Genomic DNA, 25203 nt, shown 5'->3' on the forward strand with positions numbered 1-25203 from the left:
AAAAAAGCTTATTTATTCCTACTTAAGGTGCAAATCTTAATACCTAAACAGCTGGGCACTGCAATTTCTTTTGCAAACCTTGCTAAATAGTAAATAGTGCATGTGTCAGGGACTATTTTTAGACACAGATTAATCCAGTGAGTATTTACGGCAGCAGTATGGTGTATGTGGGATTGACTCAAAATAAACAAGAGTTCCCACGTTCACCGTAATGAAGGAACCTGTACCTGGAACGGTGTACTGTGTTTATAGTTTTTGGTCTTTTCAGGGGATCGGTTTACAATTAAAAAAGAAAGTAGAATATAGCCAGCCTTAATAGATATAGTCAGATGCGGTCAGCTTGGTGTTAGGTTTTGGGAATAAATACAATCAATAAAAGGTATGTGTCTTCATGTTCACTTTGCATTTGCAGTGTTATACTGTATTATGACTTTCCTTCCTTTTCAGACCCCATCCCAGCCATCCTCTCGTCCGCTCTCACCCATCCCCAAACCTGCACCAACCAAATCTGTGCCCCTGACTCCATCTCTCCCTTTGCCTCTTTCTGTCTCCTCCCATTCCTCTTCTTCTGCTGTGGAGCCCCCGATAGACTTCAGCTCTCCAGCCCAGTTCACCCCCTGCCTAGATACCTCTGCTGCACGCCACCGGATGTCTGTCAAGCCCAGAAACCAGAGGGCTGGCACCAAGAAGACACTTGCTGCAGTGAGTGAACATGTTTTCACCTTATATATTGTTAATGAAGACAAACACACCCTTCATGCACCTCCCCTTACTTTTTTTTTTTTTTTACAGAATGACTCCAAGTCTCACTTACACACCCTTAACAACACCAACCACCCTGAGTCTGTAAGAGAAGAAGAGCGGCGGCGGCGGCTTAGTACTCAAGAGGAGGTGACAATGGAAACAGAACAAGGAGGGGCCGTCACTCCTATTATGTCTCAGCGTCTTCCTTCAAAATCCCCAGAGGTAGACTCACCAATCACATCAGAGGCAGCACCCAAATCATCCGGCCTAACATTTTCCCAACAGGACCAAGCTCTTCTTGGGAGATTGCCCTCCATACCCTCCCAGGTACTTAGAGTTAAGCCTCACAGACCAGCGGATGTAATTCCCAGAGAACGGCCACACTCATCTTTTATACAGTCAGAACTGAAGGACAACAGAGAGGATTTTGAAATACAATTAATGTCCCATGACAACAGAAATACTCTCAACAAGGCTGAAGTCTCCTCCGACCAGCACTCCACTCCCTTCGGCTCAGTTTACCAGCAGGTTCAAGGCGAGACAGAAAGAACAAGAGGAATAAAGAGACCCACCCCAGGATCTGGTTCTTTCCATTTCACCCTCACCACTGCCAAAAACCGGGATGGAGAAAGACCCCGATCGGGCAGTTTTGTGGGAATGCTGGGACACACTGAAGCCAGGCACAAGACGGTCTGGGAAACAAAGGATAAACCCTTTTCAAGCACGAGGGAAAAGGAAGAACTAAGAGGGGGCCCTTTTACTGTGGGAAGACTTAGACAAGAGGAAGCACCACACAAAAGTTCAGTTCCTCCATGGGACCGGAGGGACAGCCTCAAAAAAATGGAATCAGTGATGACACCATCTAAAAATGTGAGCACAGATCCAGGCGCTGCAGAGGTGGAGGAGAGCAGCCAGGTGGCGGTGGAGGAGGCGGTGGAAGAACAGGAGGTCGAGGAGGATGAAGGAAAGAAAGCGTTTGGTGTTAAACTGCGCTCCACATCTCTGTCGATGAGATTTCGGTCTGATAGCTCTTCTAATCGTACCACAAAGCCACCAGTGTATGAGGAGCAATGTGACAAAGAAAAAAGACTGGAAATAAGAGACCTCCGACTGACAGGTAAGTCTCTGAGAAATATAAGTAATTTCACCATGTAGAAGATGTTTAATCTCAGGTTCACTTAAAAAATATTATTTCTTATTTTATGTGCAAACCTATTTCCAGTTCCCTATAGGGTTAAACATTGCACACATGCACACTATGATTTGCACATAGTAAATAATCACTCTAGAGTAATACAATTTGTACTGACCACAGGGGACCTTTGTACTTAAAATACCACTCAGGCTAACTTTAACAGAGCTGCCAAGTGTGTCTAACTGAACTGTGTCACTCCTTAGATCCAACCCCATCGGGCTTCTCCCTTCCAGTTAAGCATAACCCGCCATCTACCAGCAATCCTCACATCATGGCAACAGAAGTCCAAACAACATCCTCAAACCTCAAAGAAGTTGAAACTGCCATCACAGCGCCCCAGGAGCCCCAGGCTGCCCCCCAAACATCCTCATCTGAGGTGTCCTGGATGAGCTTGGCAATGGAAAAGACCAGAAGCCTTCAGCACCTTTTTACTAGTAGACTTCCCAGAGATTTTACAGGGGTGCAGACAGCGGCTCGACCACAAGTCCACATGGAGACACCGACCGGCGCACAAGTACAGACACAGACTGTACAAATACAACAAAGTACAACATCAACAGAGGCTGCAAGTCAACCATCAACGAATGCACTCAAAGCAGAAACAGTGCAAAGTAGAAGTCAAGCACAGACTGTCAAACCATCACTAATAGCAGTGCAACAGAAGACGCCTCCTGTTCAGTCAAACACCTCCAGAGAACCACAAACATTAAAACAAACCAGTGAACCTCAGTCTGCCTCACATTCTGCATCTCATCCAGCTGTACAGACCAACCCATGGACAACCCAGTCTCCCTTGCACTCCTCAACACAAACAGAAACCTCATCTCAGTTTGCACAAGGGAGTGTCACACAGTCTCTTGCACAATCTTACCTTTCATCGGGCCAGCAGCAACTCCCCTGGAGCAATCAAGGTTTTCATCCCTCCAACCAGCTCAAATCAACAACCTCAGTTTCTACCACCTCATCAGCCACAGCTCCTCCTCCGGTTGCTGCCTTTGGAAGAGGAGAAAGAGAAGCCACTGTGGAGGAAAAAGAGGGAGCATCACAGTCAGGAAGACAGGCCGGTTGGGCTGGTTCAGTAAGCGAGAAGGCTGCTTTTTTGGAGAAACAGGCAGAGTGGACCACTCCGTTTGGAACCAAGGGGGTTTGTGGTACTTCTTTGTAACTGTCTTTCACACCGCGCTTGACTGTAAATCAATTCAAGGATAAGGCTGGTGATATTCTATATTTTTGTTCTTATCAACAAAATAACCAAGAAAGCTATAGTCTGTCTCTCAATACTTTGACTTTCATATCCTGTCTAAGGCCATTAACATAATTTCATGTTTGAAAAAGACTCAGCAATCTCTTAAAACAGCTTGGCACTGTAGTTTTTAGCAAACAATAACCAAATAGAAGTACATTTCTGAAGACTATTTTTTTGTGAGTATTTACAATATACAACATTGCGTGGGGTTGACTTAAAATAAACTACAGTGCCCTTGTTCATCCTAGAAGGAATATGTCAATGTTGTGACTCATTTATGTTTTTTTAATAGCTGTTGGACAATAAGGTCTTTGTTAGTCAGATGAATTCCTTGTTGGTTTTGGGTTTTTCATGAGGTTTGGTAACAATTATTGAAATATAGAATATCATTAGATTTATTCTTTAACAACTATTGTTTTAAACTGAAATCTTATCCAGAGCAGATAATCTAAGTTGGTTTTTCTCAGGTGGAATTAAGGAAAGCTCAAACAGAGGTGCAGACATCAGGTGAATCCCCTGCTTCAGTCAAAACCATGCCTCTAAACAAAGACATAAAACCAGAGGGAAGACAAGGGGTAAAACCTGCAGGTGTGTTGACACACAATAATTGCAACTGTCAAAATACTTAATAGTAATTAGTGTCTCCATGTGCACCAACGTGACAGTTTTTTCTTTCAGAATCAAGTCCCACCAAGGTTCCAGACAGACCTCGTGAGGACAAATGGCTGCGTAAAAATGTGGCGTCATCGCCCTCATCATCACCTACAATGCCATCAGCGTTGCAGTCCATGTCTGACAGCAGCCAGCCGTCCTGGATGGAGCTGGCAAAAAGAAAGTCAATGGCCTGGAGTGATAAGTCCATGGACTGAGAGGGAAAACAGACAGACAGACAGACCTGCAGACAAATTATGTTTTTTTTGTTGAGTCTGTAAGATGTTGATTAAGCTCTGTTGAGGCTGTTGTGTTTGTGTATTGAATTGTATTCAATGCTATCAAGTGTTAATGTTATATTGAGAGACAGAGAGTATATATTGAAAATTCACAGGTTTATTATAATTGCTCCACCACAAACACATAAAGATAAATGACAAAGATGAATAGTGTTGTATGTGATTCAGCATGTCACTGCTGTTGATAGTTTGTTAAATAATAAAATGTTCAATGCTATGTTTTTGTCGAGTGTCTAAATGTATGACGCTAAGGAGAAGATATCAAATGAATAAATGAAAATATACAGATATTAACTCCCTCAACATCAGAAAAGATCTGTCAAAAAAGTTTACTAAAATAATGTCAACTACTTGTGATGAGTCAATAAAGAGTGAATGTGGACAGAACCATAATCCTAATATAATTGTAGCATTTTTCCAAGATATATGTGGAGTGTGGACCACAAACATGATTGAAGTAAGTGCAAGAACTTCTGACCCTGTGATTGTTGTCCTAGATTTTCCCTGGGGAAATTTAGCAGGGATGTACCAGTATGTCATGGGACATCCAGTTACTTTACCTACAGCCCCTCCTGCAGGCCTAATCTAGACCCTGCCCTGAACTGTACATCATCACTATGTAAAAGGGATCATTGCTGGTCTTCTTGCCTGGAACTAAGGTCTAAATGCTAGATTACACTGCATATCATTAATATAGTTTTGTTGTTTGTTTTTTTAAACCAGAGCATGCATTGATCACATACCAATACTTAATTGTCTGGGTGCATATTCACACACACACAAAACAAAACTATTCTGCAACCACATGCATATAGCTTTGCTGAATCTTTCTTATACATTTAGATTAGGATGGCTAATATTAAAATACACACGAATAAGTAAAATAGAAGGATTTCCAGATATCTAAAGAAGTAAGTCAGAGTAAATGTTTGCTTTTGCTTTGTCCCTTTAATCATCTTGTAACTCCTCACATTTATCTTTGGACCCCCTGGAGGGTCCTGACCCTCAGATTTGGAATCACTGGTTAACCTATTAATAGGCTACATAAAATCATCATAAATTCTGTATGTAAAAACTTAATCTGCAGAATAAAAATGTCACTCTAAGATCTAATATAATATGTAAGTGCATAATACTTCTATAGCCTACTTTAAGTACCAGTAGCTAACTTTGTAGTTGAGTAGATGTAGCTACGTTTACTTTCCACCACTATTAAAAACATTACGGCTGTTTGGCCGGTTAGCACAGTTGGTAGAGCGGGCACACGAATGCATAAATTTAATCCTCGACGCAGAAGGTCCAGGGTCCGACCTGTGACGGTTTTCTTGCATGCCTTCCCCCCCCCCCCTTTCATATTTCCGCTTTCCAGCTGACGAAAGATGAGATGCCCAAAGGCAGAAATGCCCCAAAAAACGTTATGGCTTTTCAGTGTAAAAATCAGCAAGTTTTTCTATCACTCTGATAAATTATAAAACCAATTCCCCTGGTTTGTCAGTAGGGGTCGCTGTAAAACTGCTTTCTGTTGAAAAACCTCCTGCTGGTGTTACGAAAGCAAAACACACGTGAGGTTGTAAACAAACGAGTGGACGAGGGCGGCCATTGTCGGAGCTCAATGATATGAAGGCCCGTTACTTTCCCTTGGCAGTGTTTGCCAATGTCCTGTGTTTGAGTCTAAGCTACACCCTCAGGAGCTCGGTGTCCTGGGTCGTCTCCTCCAACGATGTGGTGGAGGACGCGGACCTGTCGGATGAGGTCGCCCCGGCTTTGCTGGTGGACAGTGCGGGGCTGTGGAAGCAGGCGTATCCGTCCTCAAACGTCCTCGGAGACAGCGTGGAGAGCCCGGGAGAGCTAGTCAAGCCGGACAACGAGAATGTGGCGCAGATCTCCTCTCGCCTGTTTTCATATCGACTGGAGAAGGTGAAGAAGTCCGGCAGCAGCAGTCCTCCTCCGCACCAAGAGACCGCCAGGACTGCTAGATACATAGCTCATTACAGTGACTGGGGACATCTGTCCACCATTTCAACTCAAGACAAGGTAGGCTAACACTCACTGGGAGGCATGGTCCTCACTTAGTTTAATGTACGTTTTCTCTGGACGGGGGCTTAATAATTACTGTGTGAATACAATCAATGCATTTCCTTATTTAAACTAGCCAAGCAACAAACATATTTTTTTATATAATAAACTAAAGTTAGATTAGAGGCAGGGCCATAGCAAAGGTTTTTAAAATACTGAGGTCCAGTGGTAGAAAGCAACTAAGTACATGTATTCAAGTAGGTACAATTTTGAGGTAGGCCTACTTGCAGTTTACTTGCGTATTTCCACTTTATGCAACTACACTCCACTACATTTACTCTCTGCACTCTATTGTTCCTTTGATTTTACTTACAAAACTGATGAATGTATAAAATATGAGGCATTATTATAGATTTGAAACCTTGCACCCCCCACGTGTTTTCAGATATGAGGCTGATTTATGCAAAGTTATGCTGGGATTTATGCAAGGTCACTATTTACTAATAAGAATAATAAAGTTTTAATTTAACAACTAAACTAAAAAGAATTGTACATGTAGCAGAGTATTTTTAAATTGTATTCTTCCACTACTCCTCAGGTCATATGAGTCCATGTCACCCTATAGTGCACCCCATTGTGTATCTAAAATGTTATTGATTACTGACTGTGTGTTAATATCAACAGATCAAAGGTCTCCCCTTTGGGAACATCTTCTCAGTCAGTGATGGACCGTTGGACAACAGCACTGGAGTCATCTATTTTTATGTGACTCCAATGGACAACACTGTATCAGACCTGAAAAGTAACCCCTACACTTCTCTCACATTCTCAGAGGCTGAGGGAGAATTCTGCAGGTAAGCCCTAATTTTTTATATATACCTCTAAACTCATGGCCAGATTCATTTGCTAAAAGGTCCGGAGGCAAAAAATCAACTACTGGGCCCCCAAAACTGCAATAATCAAGGTATTGAAACTAACTAACTTAAAAAAAAGGGACCCTCTTCAGCTTGGGCAATAAAGCAGGACCCACCTGAAGGACTTTATCAGGTCAGTTGATTTTGTGCTGATTTTCAGACAGATTTTCAGACTTATCAATAAAATTAGTACAAATCAGTTGACACAGCTTTTTTGGCACTTTGTTGCCAGCTTTGCCTGGTTGATGATCCAACCTCGACTACATTAAATTACTTCAAGTTACTTAGGCTCAGAAAAGCCAGAACCCATATAGTATGTGTGTGTTACAATAGTAACATGGTATTCTGTGTCAAGGCAAATGGTGTATGATCCAGAAGATCCAAGATGTGCTCGACTCACACTCACAGGCAAGATGGTGGAGGTAGCCCCAGAGGAGCTCATTTTTGCAAAGGAGGCAATGTTTTCAAGGTAACTCAGATAATGGCAGATGTACTGTATGAATACATGTTGGCTTCCTTCAACCCTGAAAAGGAGCGGAAACAACAGAATTTGCCACATGTATCATCATGTGTTGCTCTTTTTTGTAGACATCCTGTGATGGCAAAGTGGCCAGTGGGACACAAGTGGTTCTTCATGAAGTTGGAGTTGATCCAGGTCTGGCTGCAGGACTGGATCGGAGGCATATCACTCATTCCACTGGAGGACTACTTTAAAGCTACGCCTTTCTGAGAACATCCCTTTTTCTGCATCATGTCAGCCTGTACAGATCAGTTCAGCTGTCTACACTACAGATGTCACTTTGACAAGGGGCAAGAATGTCCAAAGCAGCAATGTGCAAAGAATATTTTTACATTTTCAAAGTTCTGTTGCTATTTTAATTTGTGAAAGGGATTATTCTTCACTTTCTCTTTTGCCCTGAAACTTGGCTTGTTGCACAAAATCAGTTCATCCGTTTTCTGTGTTTGGTGTGTGAATGTATTTAAAGCCAATAGGCTAAATTGAATGGTCACAGTCATCACATCTGGCATAGAAAATTGTCATTTAATATATTCTTTATAAACATTTACTATTTTAAGAGTTTGCATTAAAATGTGTGCTGTTTGAAAAATGAATGTTAGCACACACAATTATCGTGCATACTTTTTAAAGAAAATATGAATTTGTTGTGTTCAATTAGCATTTAAACCTTCAAAGGAAAATGTTATATCAACACTTCTGAGCTCTGGTTTTTCATCTTGAGACAAAAATGGCGATTAGGAGTCCAAGTTAATTATGATTATTTGTTTAATCTAGTACCTGAAAATAATATTATATAAATATAATAACTATAATATAATCATAATATACCTAAAGTGAGATTGTTTTGTGAACTGCTGTTTCCAAGGTTAAAAATGAACTCTAATCCTAAATTAGCAATGTGTTGATACTGTGTACATGCAAATGAAGCATCATAGCCTATCAATATTGTTGTCTGACTCATAACTTGTATACTTGAAAATGTATTACAGCTTCGTTCTGCTTTCATGCAAAGTAGAAGCCAGACTCTACATACAAAAGGACCATTGATGATACATACTGAGTTTGTTAAAGTTTTAGTTCTACCAACTAAGTTCAGTTCAGTTCAGTCCCTTTATTATCCCAAATGGGAAACTGTATCTGCAGTCAGGAGTGCAAAATAAAAAAAGAAAAGTAAAAATAAACGAAAAGAAAACAATACAAAAACATGTGCAAATTTTGCCACTGGTATTGAACATGCCTGATGAAACAGATACTGCAAATTACATGAACGCGCTTAGAGGCCTGGACACTAATGGCGCGCTTTTTACTTGTACAATGAAGTTTCTCTCTCTTACATTAACTTTCATTTGATCATACCTGCCGCCATGGAGATAAACCCCAATTTTTCTTTTGAATGTCCACTCAGGCACAGGAGATGGCGCTGCGGCTGCCATACATTTTAATGGATAAATGCACAGTTTCTTCAAGAAAATAGCCACCGTTCCGATTTGTTCGATTCCAGCTATGATTGCACCACAGGTTATTTTATTTTGAAAGATTGTCACCGGAAGACCCGCTTGTAGCCTACATACCAGACTGTATGTTTTTATACAGTCTGCTATGGCAAGCAGTTTTAATTTTAACATTTAATAAAACCACATTCTCATCTGTAATTACATTTTAGATCCATAATAGCATTTCTATTGGATAAAATTGTATTCTCACTAGTTAGAATGGTAATTAAAGAACTTCACAATAACATTTTTACTAGTAAAAATTGTATTTCAAGCTATCTACAACTTTGACTGGTCAAAACTAATTAAAAGATATCAAAAATCGTGGATATCTGAATTGTTCTTTTTGCCTAGGAAGAGTTGAATTGTTGATATCTGCAATAAATATCCACTCTAGCTATTAAATGTTAAAATAGCTTGCCAGCTGTGGTACATATTTGCTGACATAACCGACTTGTAGCTGGGTAGTTATGAAAAGCTCAGTTAAAGTAGAGTGTTTTACAGCACTTGTAGTCATTAATTATTTTAGGGCTTGTTAGCTAAAGTGAACATGCAGCCTCAAAGCGGAATAATGTGACAAAACACCAAAAAGAGTCAATGCCTTCCTTTTTGTTTTGGTAAATTGCAGTCTGCAGCGAATCTTCGCTCTCTAATGATTAACTTATGTGAAATCAGTAGAGCGCTAAAGCAGGATAGTCCTTAAATGTCCAACGACTAGATAAGTTTGAATAGCCATCATCTTTCCATCAGTCTGTCAGAAGACATAAATCACTCTTTCATCCCTGTCATAACTTTTAAAACTCACCGTTGCTCTCTCGCACCAGTTGCCAAATATCGCGTGAATTCGCCGCTCATCCCGTGAATGTGCTGCTTTTCTTTCTGAATGAAGCCGGATTATCATAACGACAAAATGCCATCACTAACAGACAAGCCAGCAATGTTACGTATTCCATGTCGGTAGTTGCTAGTTGACGTGAGAATCGCTTTAGCTAATATATCCTATTCAAGAAGGACGTTTCAGATGAATGGCAAAAATGACGTCATATGTATAGATATGAATGTTCTTTTTGACCAGGAAGAATTAAATTACAGATATCTGCAATACATAAATAGCTTTGTATGTTAAAAACGGCGGACACTTAAACATTTTAAAGATTTAGTTTTGACTATCAAAGTTGTGGATATTTTGAAATGGGCCTACAATTTCTAATGTTATTGTGGATATAATTACCATTTTATCTGAAATGTCAAGGATATCTAAAATGTAATTACAGATAAGTGTGGTTCGGTTAGCAACACGCTGCTTTTTATTTATTTGTATCCATGCGCAATAGTGAAGCGGAATATCAACGTGATTTGAGGCGTTGCCTTGTGAACACCGTCAGAGAGCGACCAGCCTATCCCAGGAGGATCAACCGTCACACACTCGAAATGCCTTCTACTTGCAACTTGTAGCTAACGACTGGCTGTAAAATTGTACAATGGATTGTATCGGTAGCTAGCTTGTTTTATCTTAACCATGTAAACCGTCTTGTCACGAAAGGCAGTTGACTCGTGACTGACCGCCGTAGTACGGTAACTGTACAGGAGTAGCCAGTTACAGCCTTCCGAACAACGATAAGAATAGACGCACCGAGCACTCACCTCCTAGCGCAGAAGTCCGTGCTCACAGTCCGGTTAACTAGAGCGTTTTTACCGTTTGACGCCCCCATATGTCGGCGCCAACGCCCGTCTCAACACCCTGAAGGCAGAGAGAGAAGGCGGGAGGGAGGCAACGGTAGCTCCGGGGTCCCCAACACTCAGCCGAGAAGAGGCATCGCTGAAATGAGATGAGGCTCAGAAATGGAACTGTGGCCACTGCGATTATTTTCTTCACGTCTTTCCTCAGCCTGTCCTGGTACACAGCGTGGCAGAATGGCAAAGGTAGGTTAAAAATGTCTCTCAACGCGGTTACCACTCACATTTGATATAAACTCACGGTGTAACGTTAATTGGCGTTTAGAAGAAGCGACAGTTGCAAGGCCTCGTTAACAAACTGGTAGATGTTAAGCTGGCGTGGGTTCAGCAGCATGTCGTAGGACAGCAGGTGTTGCCCGTTCACCTCGGACCTCATCGGGTTCATTCCAGTAGATTTGCTTCTTTACAATGTCGTGGTTCAGTGTAGCTACATTACACACGGGGTACCTATGGATAACTGTCCTCTCTAAACTCGTTCGTGAGCAAGTCTTTCTATTCCCACTGTTTTATGCGCTCTCACACTTTGACAGCATGGCAGATGATAAAGTAGTCAGTCCCCATTTCTTACAGCTCATTGCTCATCTCCAGACTGTTCTGTTTCCATCCAACCTCAATCAGTTAGGGATAATTTAGTATATCAGTGCCAGTTTATAGCACCAGGCAACACAGTTTGCAACGCTTCTGGATGATTACACCATTCAATGCTATTTCACTTCCTGGAGAAACATGAAGGCCTTTTTATCTGAATATTTACAATCAAACATATAGGCTAAGGCTCATTACACAAGTGTGTCTGTGTTTCAGTAGTATACCAGGGTTAACCCAATCCATGTGGGAGGGTTATTGGCCTTGGTGTATGACTTGTTATCAGCAGAGGGTAAATAATTGCAGCCTTTAGATAAATTCCAAGTCAAGGCTTCATGTTGCGATTACTGTGGAGCTTATCAGCTTGATGAAATATTTTCTTTTAAATGGAGTCCAGTGAGTCCCACTACTAGAGAATGCTGGGACTGGTCCATGGCTTGATGTGAAAGTGTGTGTGCTAAGCAAAGATCAAGTGACAATGCCCTCTGTTCTGTGTGTTCCACTTGTTGATACAGTCCAGTATCTTTAGTCAGAACATGAATATTTAAAACATGCAGAATGCAGAGAAATACTTTGGATACATTTGGATCTACTGATTGTTAAAAGAAAAATGTGAGAGAATGTGTGCGCTTGACCTTAAATGATATCAGGATTAAGAAGATGTTCTCCTAATATCCTTAACCACCTAAATTTTCAAGGAAGGTCAATAGGCAATTTTTACAGAAGCCATTTGGACTTGTACATTTACAGGTGTCACTATAACATTAAATAAGGTCTGATGTATTTAAGTGTCCCAGTAAGCTGCACACACGGCAGTGTGACAGTGAACCAGCATTCACAATACTAGGACCCAGAAACTAAAGCAAAAAATTGATTTCATCCACCATCAATTGTATTATTTGCTTCAGTGCTTTTCCTATTGTGACAAGTCAAAATGTCTTTGGTGAAAAAGGCCTATCAGCAAAGTAACACTAGAGCTGCTATTTAAAAGCAAATGTGCTGGCCTGTATGGTGGCAGAGAGAGCTCAACACACATAAGCAAATAGACAAAACACAAACACAAACTGGGGTTGTCCCAGACACAGACAGTATTGGATCAAACTCAGTATCAACAGATACCCAATATTAAAAGGACTTGGGCCAAACAAAAGTTAATCGGGACATAAAAAACCCTCTTCCTTTGCTTGCATGCTGCCTATGTTTTACTTGTCAATTAAACAACACGTTTTCCTATTTGAACACATATGTGCAGCATAAAATATCAAAAACTAGCTTGTAAAGGTTATACTATAGTAGGCATATTTACAATATCTCCAAACTAAAAGTTTTACTTTTTGAAATATTATCAATGCATGGTCGACACATTCGTCATTTTTAGTGTTGTGTAGTGTTGCAGCGTTTCTATATTTTCTTGTATTGTCTGTATATGCATCAAGTTTCTTACACGTGTTGACGAACTGGAGAACATGCTTCTTAATTTGATTGTGTTTTTCTCATTTGCAATTGCAGCATCTTTTTCCTAAATGCTGCCAATGTGTTGTCAGACATTTTCTTCATTTGTTTAAGCTGTGTTTTCTTAAGCTGCAGTGCACTGAGCAACATATTGAAAACAGCATACCTATTTGTTTATTCAGATGTTCATTACAGTTTGGACTACAACATGTGTCAAATGTTCATGTTCTGGGGAAATAAACATGGTGTGTGAGCAGTAATGAAGGTGTCTTTTTGGCTTTTTAGTGAAAGCTAGAGTAGTGATTTATACCATAAACTCTGGGAAGCATTAGTTTTTGTGAAGGCCACTGACACAAATAGCTCTCATTGTTTGCTGAAAAGTTGCATTATTTGTGCACCACACTGGGCTGTTTTCTTTCTTTTATGTGACAAAGATCAAATTTAACGCTAACGAAGTATCCTAGCTTCTTTCAAAGGTCCGAAATAAAATGCAACATTTTCAACTTCGAGATTGCCTGGGCCAAAATATTTATTAGTCTATCTTTATCTTATATTTCAGTATTAACCCCAGGGTACGAACAACATTCATTGACTCTACCTTGTATAGCACTGCCTCCTCGAATATGTACTTTTTTTTTTTAACATATAAGGCTCTTTTATGTGCCATATCTTTTCTTCCTGTGGTTATAGGGCTTATTCTCTTGCTGCTGCCCAGTGTGGGTGTTCAGAGTATTCTTGGCTACAGGAATTGAGTCATTCTGAAAATGAAAAATTTCAAAACCTGTTCCAGTAGTTGGAAAACAAGTTTGCATGTAGGCTCTTGACTGTGTTGTATGATTCAGTTATTCTAGTTTTTATAAGACAGTTGTTTGGGGGGCTATATTGGTCGAGAGGTAATCTTGGGCAACATTTTTATTTACATTTTTTTTGCCTAACTCTCTGCTTCAGACAGCCTGTCTTGGTCACTTGACTGCTGTGAACCAGAGCTGTGCCAGTCAGCTGTCCAAACACTCCATGTTGAATGACTCTCCAGTATGTGTACTTCTATGTCAGAGTCCGCCTCGACTCCCAGTGAGAGACTAACTCCCTGGTTATAGCTCAAATAGACCTTAACTATATTGTTGTTGATACAGGATAGATATGAATAATAATGTAGTGTATTGGGTTTGAGATGAGGGTGGGACAAAGAGTTGATGTAGCAATATAGTGTGATAATTCTTTTGCGATATGTTAGGACAAACAAACTTGATAAAGAGTACACAGTGTACAATAACTGCTGATAATAAAGTACACTGCTGGTGACACAGACATGCATTGGCTATAGTTTATCAACCTAATGTGAAGAAAATGGGGCTATTGTATACTACCATCACCACCACATTCTGCCACTACAAGTTGCTTTAAACATTATTTTCCTTTTTTAAATGTACTTTCTTTCTCCATCAGACATATTTAGAGTCACTCAGTTTAACAGAAGGGCAGACATTTGGTTGGATATTGAACTGGTGGCACTAATCTTGAAACTGTGGTGATTGTATCTTGTGTGCTTCCGGGTTCAATATGTGTGTGGGTAGCATTCACGTTTCACCAAGGAATGCACTTAATAACTTTTTTAATTTTTTAAAAGATTTTTTTGTTGTGTGTGGCATTTTTAGGCCTTTATTGTTGATAGGACAGCTTAGACTTGAAAGAGGAGAGAGAAGGGTAATGACATGCAGCCAACTGCTGCATGTCTGAACCGAACCGTCAGGGACCAAAGCGTCGAGGACTGGGTCTCTGCATATGGGCGCGTGCTCTAACAGGTGAGCTACCCAGGCGCCACCTTTTATGAATTTCATATATTATGTAAGTCTGGACCGACATGGATGTTTGCAACAAGGCGGTAATTCTAGTTTTATTTATTTATTTGACAGGGACAGTGCACAGTAGCCTTGTGAGACCGTCATGATCTCGCGAGCTCCAGTTTTCCACTCGCAGATCAGTCTGGCATCTTGAGGCAGAGAAAATTTGGAGCCGTTAGCCAAACGACCGGGCCAATCAGCGTTGGTTTTGAGGTGGGTTAGGTGGTGATAGACAGATGGTTTATCCAATCAGCTAACCAGTATTATCAGCCAGTGGTAGCCCTAATTCTGTTAGCCGCTCGCTAATGCTTTTTTTCTCTTGGATCCTTCTTTTGGAATATGGTCCGGGAACCTGAAATGGTGCCTTTTATTCCTAAATTCTCGTTACACAAACGGCAAATCTCCTTTACCGACATGTTGCTTGCATGCTGAGCTAACGAGCTATGCTTTGCCTGCAGCAGCAGGGGCGGGCTTGTGGTTGTATTTTCGTACGCTTCGTGGATCTGATTGGTTGATTTGGCCCGTCTATCACCAGCATAGGTGATAAACGGATGGTTCAGCCAATCAGCTAACCAGTATTTCCGCGCCTTCCCAAAAGTTCTCCAACGGAAAGTTCCCAGATGGATATGCCGAGCAAATGCGAAGCAATCCATCTGGCGGAGTCAGGTTAAGTGCACAGTGCACTGCTTCTTAACTTTATCAGAGTTAGCTATAAGATACATCTGTAGTCCCTGGGCAGGAAACAGGATAACATCTGCGTTAAGCAAGTTAACGCTGTAGTATGAAAACACAATTAACACAAATTATATGCTTGTTTGTATTTTCATATCACTATAGTTGTGAGTGTATTAAAGCTTTTTCTGTGATTTCCAGCCCTGGTTTGAGATGGCTCTAAGGTGTTTATTTTTCAGCAAATTTGCTGAGAGTTACAGTAACAATTACGAAACACAAAACACTTTTTTTTTTTTTTTTTTTTTTTGTGTAAATGTGACTTCCTCGAAACCATGCATGCATTGCCCTTCCTCTGTGTTTAAAGGCATGGCTTTCTTCAATCATCACATCATTCCTAACACAATGGGCCAAATATAGCACAAGTAATTGCAGTGGTGGGGACAAATGAGCCAGCAGATAGTGTGTGTGTGTGTGTGTGTGTGTGTGTGTGTGTGTGTGTGTGTGTGTGTGTGTGTGTGTGTGTGTGTGTGTGTGTGTGTGTGTGTGTGTGTGTGTGTGTGTGTGTGTGTGTGTGTGTGTGTGTGTGTGTGTGTGTGTGTGTGTGTGTGTGTGTGTGTGTGTGTGTGTGTGTGTGTGTGTGTGTGTGTGTGTGTGTGTGGTGAAGTAGGGCAGTCTGCCAGACAACTCCTAAGTGGCATGGAAGAGAGTAGAAAGGCCAAATCCTAAAAGAGAGCGGATGAGAAGCCTGAGGTGGGCTGTATGATGGAGAGAATGGATGAGAGTGGTAACAAGGCAGTGAGACTGTGGGATAAGTTATTTTTCTGTAGTTTTACCCTGCATCATTTTGTTTGTAATACATTCATATAACGATGTCCGTGTTTGGCGGTAGCACCAGTGATACTCAGCAGTTTTATTTCAGAGAGCTCCATGCCTGGGCTTCAGAATGCTCGATGAAATGTACGTTACCTTGTGTGGACGTTACCGCACGACTTGATCAATAAAAGCCACCTTAAGCCACTGAAAAGCTTTTTGATTCAGAAACAGCAACGCTTTTTAGAAGTAGTTTAACTAATAACGCTACTGCTCAACACTGCTTGCAATACAAGTTGGATTTCGTGCCGTGACACTGTTGGCACAGGTTGCTAATGTCAGCTACTTTTTTAATTTGCCAGAAGGTGACCTAAGTGGCAATTGCCGGTTCAACCGGCTAGCATGAATTCAAACCAGTTTAGCCTCGTAAAGGCTCTGACGCATCCAAGGATGCCCCAAGGATCAAGGAGGAGTCATCGAGGAGCTATAGGCGAGGATACACGAGCAGCCTTCCCAGAAGCCGTGCAGCTGAAGGAGTTGGTAACTCCGCCCATACAGCTGACTTTTTAAGGTGACGCTTCAGAGGAAAGGACGTCTCATGACTCTAAATACACATTCACCGTTGACTCTCTCCTCCGATGATTTCTTTCGCATCTCTCCTGTGCCTCCTTGTGGGAAGGACTAAGACCCGAGGAAGGGAGGCAAGCAGAGGAGTCGAGGAGGCAATTGAAGCGACATTAGAAGGACCTATTGAAATCGACTCTAGTCCTACCCTGATCAAACCCACCTGGCAACCTGGGTCGCGAAGCCGAGTAAATCAAGGAGGGTTAACCCATTCAAACACACAGTCGACCATGAGTAACCCTGATTGAGCCATCGTTGTGAAAGGGATATTAGACACACACACACACACTCACTTCCCTTTAACCCAGACAGCCTGTCCAAACAGGAACAGGCGTCTTCAGCCGTTGGCGAGTTAACAATCATTGTGTTTCCCTCCTCGTGCTTCTGTTCACTTCCTGTATCCCACACTGCTATTCATTCATTCATTCATTCATTCATTTATTTATGCATGTTCCAACTCTTTTTCTGGACAGAATTCCCAGAGGGCACACAATTTCTCCTCAGTGTCGGGGAGTAGAGATGGTGATTGTTTGGGCTCTAACTGCTCTCTGTTGATTTAATCTGTGGCATAAGCTTGCTGTTTATACAAGGACTGGCTTGTACACATTAGTTTGTCTGTGTGGATGTGTTCTTGCATACCTACAAGCATCAGGACAGCTGTGCTCAAGGTGATGAGCTTTTAATTGACCAAAAACTCCGAACACAGAACCTCACTGATTCTGGGAAATGACAACATTTTCATCATGTGAATCCTAGTGGCCATGCAGATGTGGCTTTAGATTCTAATTTAAGCGCAGATTTCAAATAAAATAAATATGTTGAATTTAGATATATTAGTTTTTGGTCCATTATGACAGAAAATAGTAAGAGCTTCAAATACTATTTTTTTTTATCTATGCGTCAGCTATTGTCTTGATTAACTTAATAATGGTTTTGCTTATAAATGACAGAATGTAGTTTAAAATGCTTACTATAATTTCCTAGAGCCGAAGGTTACATTTTCAGATTGCTAATTTTTTTCACAACTCAAAGATATATAATATATAATTGATCAAATCCTCACATATGACAAGCTGGAAATGGTAAATGTTTGATATTTGTGCTTAAAAAATTACTGAACATATTAGAGGATTATCAAAATAGATTATTTTTTGTCAATCTAATCCGTAAATGGACTCTCGGCATCAAAATTTGTTTTTGTAGTGGACGATATGGACTTCTACTGGATATCATTATACAATTGATTGGTGACATCCCTGAAAGTGAGTTTCCAAAAAAGAGTGATATTCTGGCTTATAGTACCCCTATAGGAGCCAAGTAAAGCCAGAAAGTGGAAAAAAGCAGAGCGGGGCCACGCTCTCAGCTCAGTGCTGTCACAGCATGCTCTGACACAAAGCTGCATTTCCAGCTGGTATTGAAAATCCGAGTGATCTTATCCCAAGTGGACAGCTTTAAGTACAGGTGTTTACATTTGATAGCAGTATGCGTCTCTAAATGTGTCTTGAGTGACCACTTGTGATTGGATCTCATTCCGCTCAATATGCTAATAAACTGTGTGTGTGTGTGTGTGTGTGTGTGTGTGTGTGTGTGTGTGTGTGTGTGTGTGTGTGTGTGTGTGTGTGTGTGTGTGTGTGTGTGTGTGTGTGTGTGTGTGTGTGTGTGTGTGTGTGTGTGTGTGTGTGTGTGTGTGTGTGTGTGTGTGTGTGTGTGTGTGTGTGTGTGTGACCGACCGTTGCATAAATCATACATTAGGAACGTAGACTGACAGAAGCTTGCCGAAATAAGGATATGACGAGTGCTCAAAGGACTTGTGTTAACTTACTGCTGCTTCATAATAAAAGCTTTCAAATAACATGGAACCTTTTTATTGTGAAGAATTTATAGGAAATGAAACTTCCACCGTTTTACAGCTGCTGCTCTGACAACTCAGACTTGCCAGCTTACTCCAGCACTAACACAGCGCTGTGAAGATAGGTCTGGCCATGCAAGACTACTAATTTGCAACAGCAAAGGAATTAAGAGCAGGAATATCTTTAGTAAGATCCTACATATTTGTGAATTCAGGGATTTCGTATTATGAAACAAAAAATAAGGATATTGTATACTGCCTGCTGCCTTTTCCACGCAAACCCCCGGGCACAGAGCTCTATTCAGCTGGGGATATAAAAGCAGGAAGCACAGGAACAAAAAACAGTGACCCACAACCGACAGTATGATAATAACATCCAAAACACACGATTCACTCTGTGGTTTCTGTGACATGAGAAATACTGAGTACGTAGTTCCGCTCACAGTTTAGTAGGTGTCCTCAATGTGGCCCAGGACACATACGCGTACACACTGCTAAAAGAATGTGGTCACATGTGGCCTAGTCTACACTACCGGTCGGTGGAACACACTGTGGTACCATACCCTTGTGAGCATTATTTGAACAGTATTGTACTGCAGAAAGAAGTGTGCTGCCATGCCAGAAACACTGCCAGTGGACTACTGAAGACTGGAAGAAGGTGTTATGGACTGATGAATCAAAATTTGATATCTTCGCTTCATCACGCACGATTTTTGTATGCCGTCGAGTAGGCGAAAGGTTGGTTCCTCAGTGTGTGACATCAACTAGGGCTGGGCGATATGGACCAAAAGTCATATCCCGATATATTTTGGCTGAATATCGATATACGATATATATCCCGATATTTTTTTCCGCAAAGTGAGAGCAAATGTTCAGTCAAAGCCAAAATCAAATATGACATGTCACAAGTAGTTTCATAGAGACAGTTGCAAAATCAAATAAATAATAAACCGGTTTCTTCACCTGGTTCATGATTAAATGCTCAGCTGTTCAAATAACAATAAAATGTAAACCTAAATACTGTATAACAGGAGTACCTTTTTTGAAATCAAAGCTCCATATTTGTGATTCGTTCCAAAGGTCAATTAAGCTTTTGATATTAATATAATCTACTTTGTTCAAAATGTAATGCCTCATGCCTGTAAGCCTAGGTTTATAGTCCCATTCTTCCACTTGATACTGCTTCCACTTAAGTAAACTAAAAGATGAACTATCGACTACAAAACAAAGAAACTAATTAATGTGTTAATACAAAGAATATTTATTATGATCGGTTCACAGATCTGAGTCCAAACGGAAACTTCACCCTTCTGAACTAAGAGTTTCTGCTTCAAGGTGAAGTTTAAAACAGACTGAAATGTCCAGGCTCATTCCTCCACTATTTATTTCTGTATGTATTTATCGTTACATGTCATTTTAACGGGCACTGAGCTCCAGATCCTGCAGCCGCAGACGGTCTCTGCTGCCCGCTGTAGCTTCTCTCCGCCCGCCTGCCCGCGGCAAACTTAGTGGAACTTTCCGCCGATATCGACATACAGGTCGTCCTGGACTACGTGTAAGATCCTACCGATCACCACTCTGTCTTTGGCTGGTCCGATTTGGATCAGCGGGGACCCAGCGCAGCAGCGAGGCAAAGCTGTGTTTTTCCCGGGGAAGAGACGCTGCGGCCGCCACGGAGCTCTCCGCCTCCCCGCTGCCGCCCGGAGCTCAGGTTGCTGGTCGGCGGCGGCATACATAATCATAAAACACATTGTCACCTGTTAAATGTTATTCATTGCTGTTTGTTCTTTTCATTTCCTCTATCGAACATAATTAAGCAGTACAAAAGTCCGGCATCTTTAGCGTTGATCTGAATGCTTCGCACCCCTGTTCCAAGATGGCGGCGGTTTTGACGTATGTTTAGAACCTCAAGGCGACATCTGTGTATATATCTATGGGAGCAAGGATCACATTTGAACTATATTGATATATGCGATATGGTCTAATTCCATATCTCATTTAAAAATATATCGATATATTTTTAATATCGATATATCGCCCAGCCCTAACATCAACTGTCAAACATGGAGGAGGAAGCGTGATGGTCTGGGGCTGTTTTGCTGGATCCAGGGTCGGTGATTTGTACAGAGTGAAAGGCACCCTGAACCAAAACGGCTACCACAGCATTTTGCAGTGCCATGCAGTACCGTCTGGTATGCACCTAGTTGGTCAGGGGTTCATCCTACAGCAAGATAATGACCCAAAACACAAGTCCAAGCTATGCCAGAACTACCTTAGGAAAAAGATCAAGATGGTAAGCTTAAAAACATGGAGTGGCCAGCACAGTCACCAGACTTAAACCCCATTGAGCTGGTTTGGGATGAACTGGACAGAAAAGTGAAAGCAAAGCAACCTACAAATGCCACACATTTATGGGAACTTCTGCAACAGAGTTGGGAAGAACTTTGTGAAGGATATTTGATTTCCATTGTAGAAAGAATGCCACAAGTGTGTTCAGCTGTTATATCTGCCAAAGGGCGCTACTTTGATGAGTCAAATATTTAGAATACATTTTGGTTTATAAATTGATTCCATGATTATGGACTATGGTTAACTGCTCCACAGATCTCTGCAGTGTAAATCCAGACAGCAAGATAGATTATCTGTCGAGTCAGTTTTCTTTTACACAAATTTTTTTTTGAACAAGAGCATGTTCCACCAAAACAAGTTCTTCCCGAGGCTATTTTGCAGAAGCACCGTTATTGAGTCCGGTGCTTAGAGCCGCCCAAGACGATTTTGTGGTTTTAAAGAAATGCCAATAAACCAGAACATGTTTTTCTCCTATCCAGAAATGCTGTGTGGACTATAACCAGACCTTCCTTTGCAGCACTGTGGAGAGAGGTCCGGCAATGCGAGAGTACATGTGGCCTAAACTACCTCAGAATGTGGTCTAAGTGATTGGATCTCAATTCCTCCTCAATGCATCCTGGGTACATTTCCATCTATACTTAGAGCTGTCCACTTGTGATCGGATCACTCGGATCAGATTTTAATACCAGGTGGAAATGGGGTGTGTTTTATTTTTCCTAAAAAACCTAAAGTAGGCTCGAGTCAAAAATGAAATGGGGTTGAAGAGACACAGCAGGCTGCATGAACTTATGACTTACAGCACAGTAAAGGAAGAAGAGTGGGTGTAGGTCAGAAGAAACAATGAGCCCATTGTTAGGATTAAAAATTAAGAATCTGGGTTGGAAAGGTGCAAAGTGCGCACATAATGGTCCGGCTTATTCTGATACTACTTCACTTTTTGACACCACAACCCTTTCACTTTATTTTTAAGGTGAGGTGAAAGGATTATGGTGTATTGCGAAAAAAGGACAATGAGATAAAGGTGTGCATTTTCTCTTTCTGCAAACTACACGGAACCGTTCAGGGAGTATCACTCGCCTACTCGTGGATCGACTTGCACTTCTCCCCTGGAAAATACCACCAAAAATCAATACTACCACTCTGTGTGCACAGTATCATTTATGTGTGTTGGTGTGCTTGTTTTCTTCTCTGTGTGACGATAAGTGTTGCACGCTATATACGCAGTGAGTGAGACTGTTTATTTATTATTCAGTCCTTCCAGAAAAATGCAGTTTTTTTTTTTTTGATTGTTGCGGGCAAAAATGATTGATTATGCGTCACGTTTTCTTAAAAAATGTGATGGAATATGCGGGATATTTATGCAATTTTATGCAATGAAATTGCAGGAACTTACAAAAATTGCGGGAACCTGCAAAAACTGCGGTTTGATGAAAAAGAGAAAAAAAGTGATTCCCCCCAAAACCCTGCTTTTTTTTTTTTTTTTTTTTTTAAATAGTTTACAGATATTCAGTCATCGCAATACGTAAACGAATAAGATACAAAAATATATACAAATAATATAATATGAAAGTAAAAAAAAATAATAGTCTAAACAGAGGGAAATAAAAGATACAAAAGAGACTTTCAAAAATCGTTAATAATATAGACAGCAGGAGCACTTAAACGAAGAAATTTGAGTAGACATCAGATATTAAGATAGCTTTCTGATACCAACTTAAGAGACTCAAAGTACAGTACATGTCAAATTAAACCTCCAACACCCTGCTTTTCGATGATGTTCACGTTGCGTAATTACGTCACTTCATATCATTCCCATGGCAAAAGGGGAAAATGGCTGCTCTTGTGTGAAGTAAACGCAAAAAATGTTCAACTTTCTGCTAAGATCAGGCCAGCTGACAGTCTTGCCTGGGCCCGGGACGAGATCTTAGATGGCCCCCCCCCTCGCGGCCAGATCTCTCCTTTTCCCTTGCTCTTCCTCTCTCACATCTCTCACTGAAATTAAGTGTCTGATCCATCCTGCTCGGACTCTCCGACAGGGCAGCGAGCCCCTCCCGCATCACTCTCTCTGTCACCTGACTGCGTCTGGATCTCTCTCTGTCTCATCCTTACTGACGGAGCTACCAAACTCAACTGTTTCTGTCAAAGTTAACCTGTTGTGTCAGGCTTTTATACAAGCTAATGGACGTTAACATTAGAGCTGGCCTGTTAAGTTACGTTACAAGGCTCGTAAACATTGGCTGCGCTGTTTCTTACCTTGCTCTACGTTGACAGTTCCAGCTTCACTGTCACCACCTTTTTTTTAAATATTTGTTTAGAAAATCTCTAAGGCCTCTATTTTCTTTTTCTCTTTTCTTTCCTTTTCCGAGCTCCGGACGTGTGCTGACCGAACATTTTGAGCGTACTGAGCTTCAAATTTGATCAGTGGCCAAACCATTTTTATGTTTGGGGTGGGGGTGGGGTTCTTGACCACCATTTCCAGGACAATTAGGAAGAAAACAAATAAAAAGCTTTTATGTAATTCAAATATTATGCTACATATTTTTTTCCACAAATAGGCCTATTTAAAAAAAGATTTTTAATTATTCCATAATTTAATGAGGGCCCAGTTCTGCCCCCCCCTACTGTGGGCCCGGGACAACAGTCCTGATCTCACTGTGGAGTAAGGTCTGGCTACACCACACATGCATTCTAGGATAGGAGAAAAAAAAACGCTCTGGGTTGTTTGCATTTCTTTAAAACCAAGCACTACCGTCTTGGGAGACACTAAACTCTGGACGCAGTGACGCTGACTCTGCAAAATGGTCGTGCGAAGGAACTTGTTTTGGTGAACCATTTGCACCCCGCAAAAGAAAACGCTGCATAATATATTAAATAAAGTTAACTGTTCACACAATACAGTAATGTGAGCTTTTTAATATAGCTGTATTCATGGTTAAAAATAATTTTCTCTTACCAGTGTATTGCTGTGTGTACTTCTTCCATAGCAGTGGTTCCCAAACTTTGTCTGCATGGCCCCCCTTTTGTAGTTACAAATATTTTCAATATGTTGATACTTTGCTTGCAGTGCAGCTGAACAATGCATTATTTATTTATATTTAGCTCGAGGTTTGTTGTTTTCAAAGTGAACAGGTTTTGAGAACGGCAACACACGGAAGTAGAGGGAAGCGCCGGATATCGGGCTTTATCCTGGAAATGTACTTCTGTTGATCTAGACTATTGGTGGGGCATCTGTGAACTATTAGATCCAACATGTTAGAACTATTCCGGTTTTCATGTTAGGCACCATCTGCCCCACTTGGGAGATAACAGCCTTGTTTTGACTGTTTTGTGTTGCACATAGCAGCTGCAGTAGAGAAGCACGTGGCTAGCAGGTGCATCACTTGAGGGTCTTCATACAGTGCTAAGCATAAGTGAATACACCCATACTAAAGTTGACTAAAAGAGGAATACAAAAATGTTTTTTGGGAAATTGATCTTAATGCCTTAATAAAAAAAAAAGAGGAAACATCCAACCTTTTAAGCACGCCAATTTTCTTTGTGAATAAATAATGTTCTTCCTTAAAATACAGTAAGTAAAATTTATTTTTATAGCACATTTAAAAACAGCTTGCACTGACCAAAGTACGGTCCATAGCGCATTACCAGAGAATAATACAAATAAAATAAATACACTTACACATCAGTGATTTAAGCTAAGACGACATCAATAGACAAACACTTAATTACAGACATAGCAGGGTCAGACACTTAAAACACAGGGGAGTATGTAAGTAGGTGAGTTTTGAGCCTGGTTTTGAATATTGTAATTGAAGGGGCATTTCTTAATGACATGGCATCTTTTCAGTAACCCTAACATGTTTAAGGATTGTTAAATTTGTTGAGGTTGCTGATTTAACAGTCTAATGTGAGTTAAAGCTAAAGTGCTTTTGAGGTAAATTGGCTTACTGTCAGTACACGAAGACCGTCTGCTGAGATCGAAGTTAGTGGGGGAAAGTATATTGATAAATGTGACTTCTGGCAAAGTGCCTGATTCAAAGTTTAATAGGGTGCATTAAAAGAAGGAAGGACTAAGAGTTAAACAGTTTAAAAACAGTTAACATTAACTCAGGATGATAATATTGGCTGAACATCTAATAATTGCCTGTTTAGAAATAGAAAATAAAAGTGTGTGTTGAGATAGATAGATAGATAGACATACATACATAC

The 25203-nt window shown here is 40.9% G+C and overlaps 2 protein-coding genes across 2 annotated transcripts in view; both read left to right on the forward strand.

Annotated features, from left to right (window-relative positions):
- The first annotated feature begins 5527 nt into the window (after positions 1–5527).
- Positions 5528–8777, forward strand: creg2 (cellular repressor of E1A-stimulated genes 2). Its single transcript, XM_028592061.1, has 4 exons — positions 5528–6169; positions 6836–7005; positions 7421–7534; positions 7654–8777. The coding sequence occupies exons 1-4, from the start codon at positions 5753–5755 to the stop codon at positions 7793–7795; spliced, it is 843 nt and encodes a 280-aa protein (XP_028447862.1). The 5' UTR covers positions 5528–5752; the 3' UTR covers positions 7796–8777.
- A 1604-nt stretch (positions 8778–10381) lies between these two features.
- The window catches only part of mgat4a (alpha-1,3-mannosyl-glycoprotein 4-beta-N-acetylglucosaminyltransferase A), a 35313-nt gene continuing 20491 nt past the window's right edge, over positions 10382–25203 (forward strand). Inside the window, exon 1 of the mRNA XM_028590783.1 lies at positions 10382–11001. Within this exon, the coding sequence (XP_028446584.1) occupies positions 10908–11001 (94 nt within the window). The 5' untranslated portion in view covers positions 10382–10907. The remainder of the gene's footprint in view (positions 11002–25203) is intronic.

The sequence above is a fragment of the Perca flavescens genome, chromosome 11 (genome assembly GCF_004354835.1).
Source record: "Perca flavescens isolate YP-PL-M2 chromosome 11, PFLA_1.0, whole genome shotgun sequence".
Lineage (NCBI taxonomy): Eukaryota > Metazoa > Chordata > Actinopteri > Perciformes > Percidae > Perca > Perca flavescens.

What these genes read in the sequence shown, in the direction of transcription:
- creg2 (XM_028592061.1), top strand. Translation starts at nt 5,753, where the DNA reads ATGAAGGCCCGTTACTTTCCCTTGGCAGTGTTTGCCAATGTCCTGTGT. An exon ending in CCATTTCAACTCAAGACAAG is followed by an intron (nt 6,170 to 6,835) that starts GTAGGCTAACAC and finishes TAATATCAACAG; the next exon opens with ATCAAAGGTCTCCCCTTTGG. An exon ending in AAGGAGGCAATGTTTTCAAG is followed by an intron (nt 7,535 to 7,653) that starts GTAACTCAGATA and finishes TCTTTTTTGTAG; the next exon opens with ACATCCTGTGATGGCAAAGT.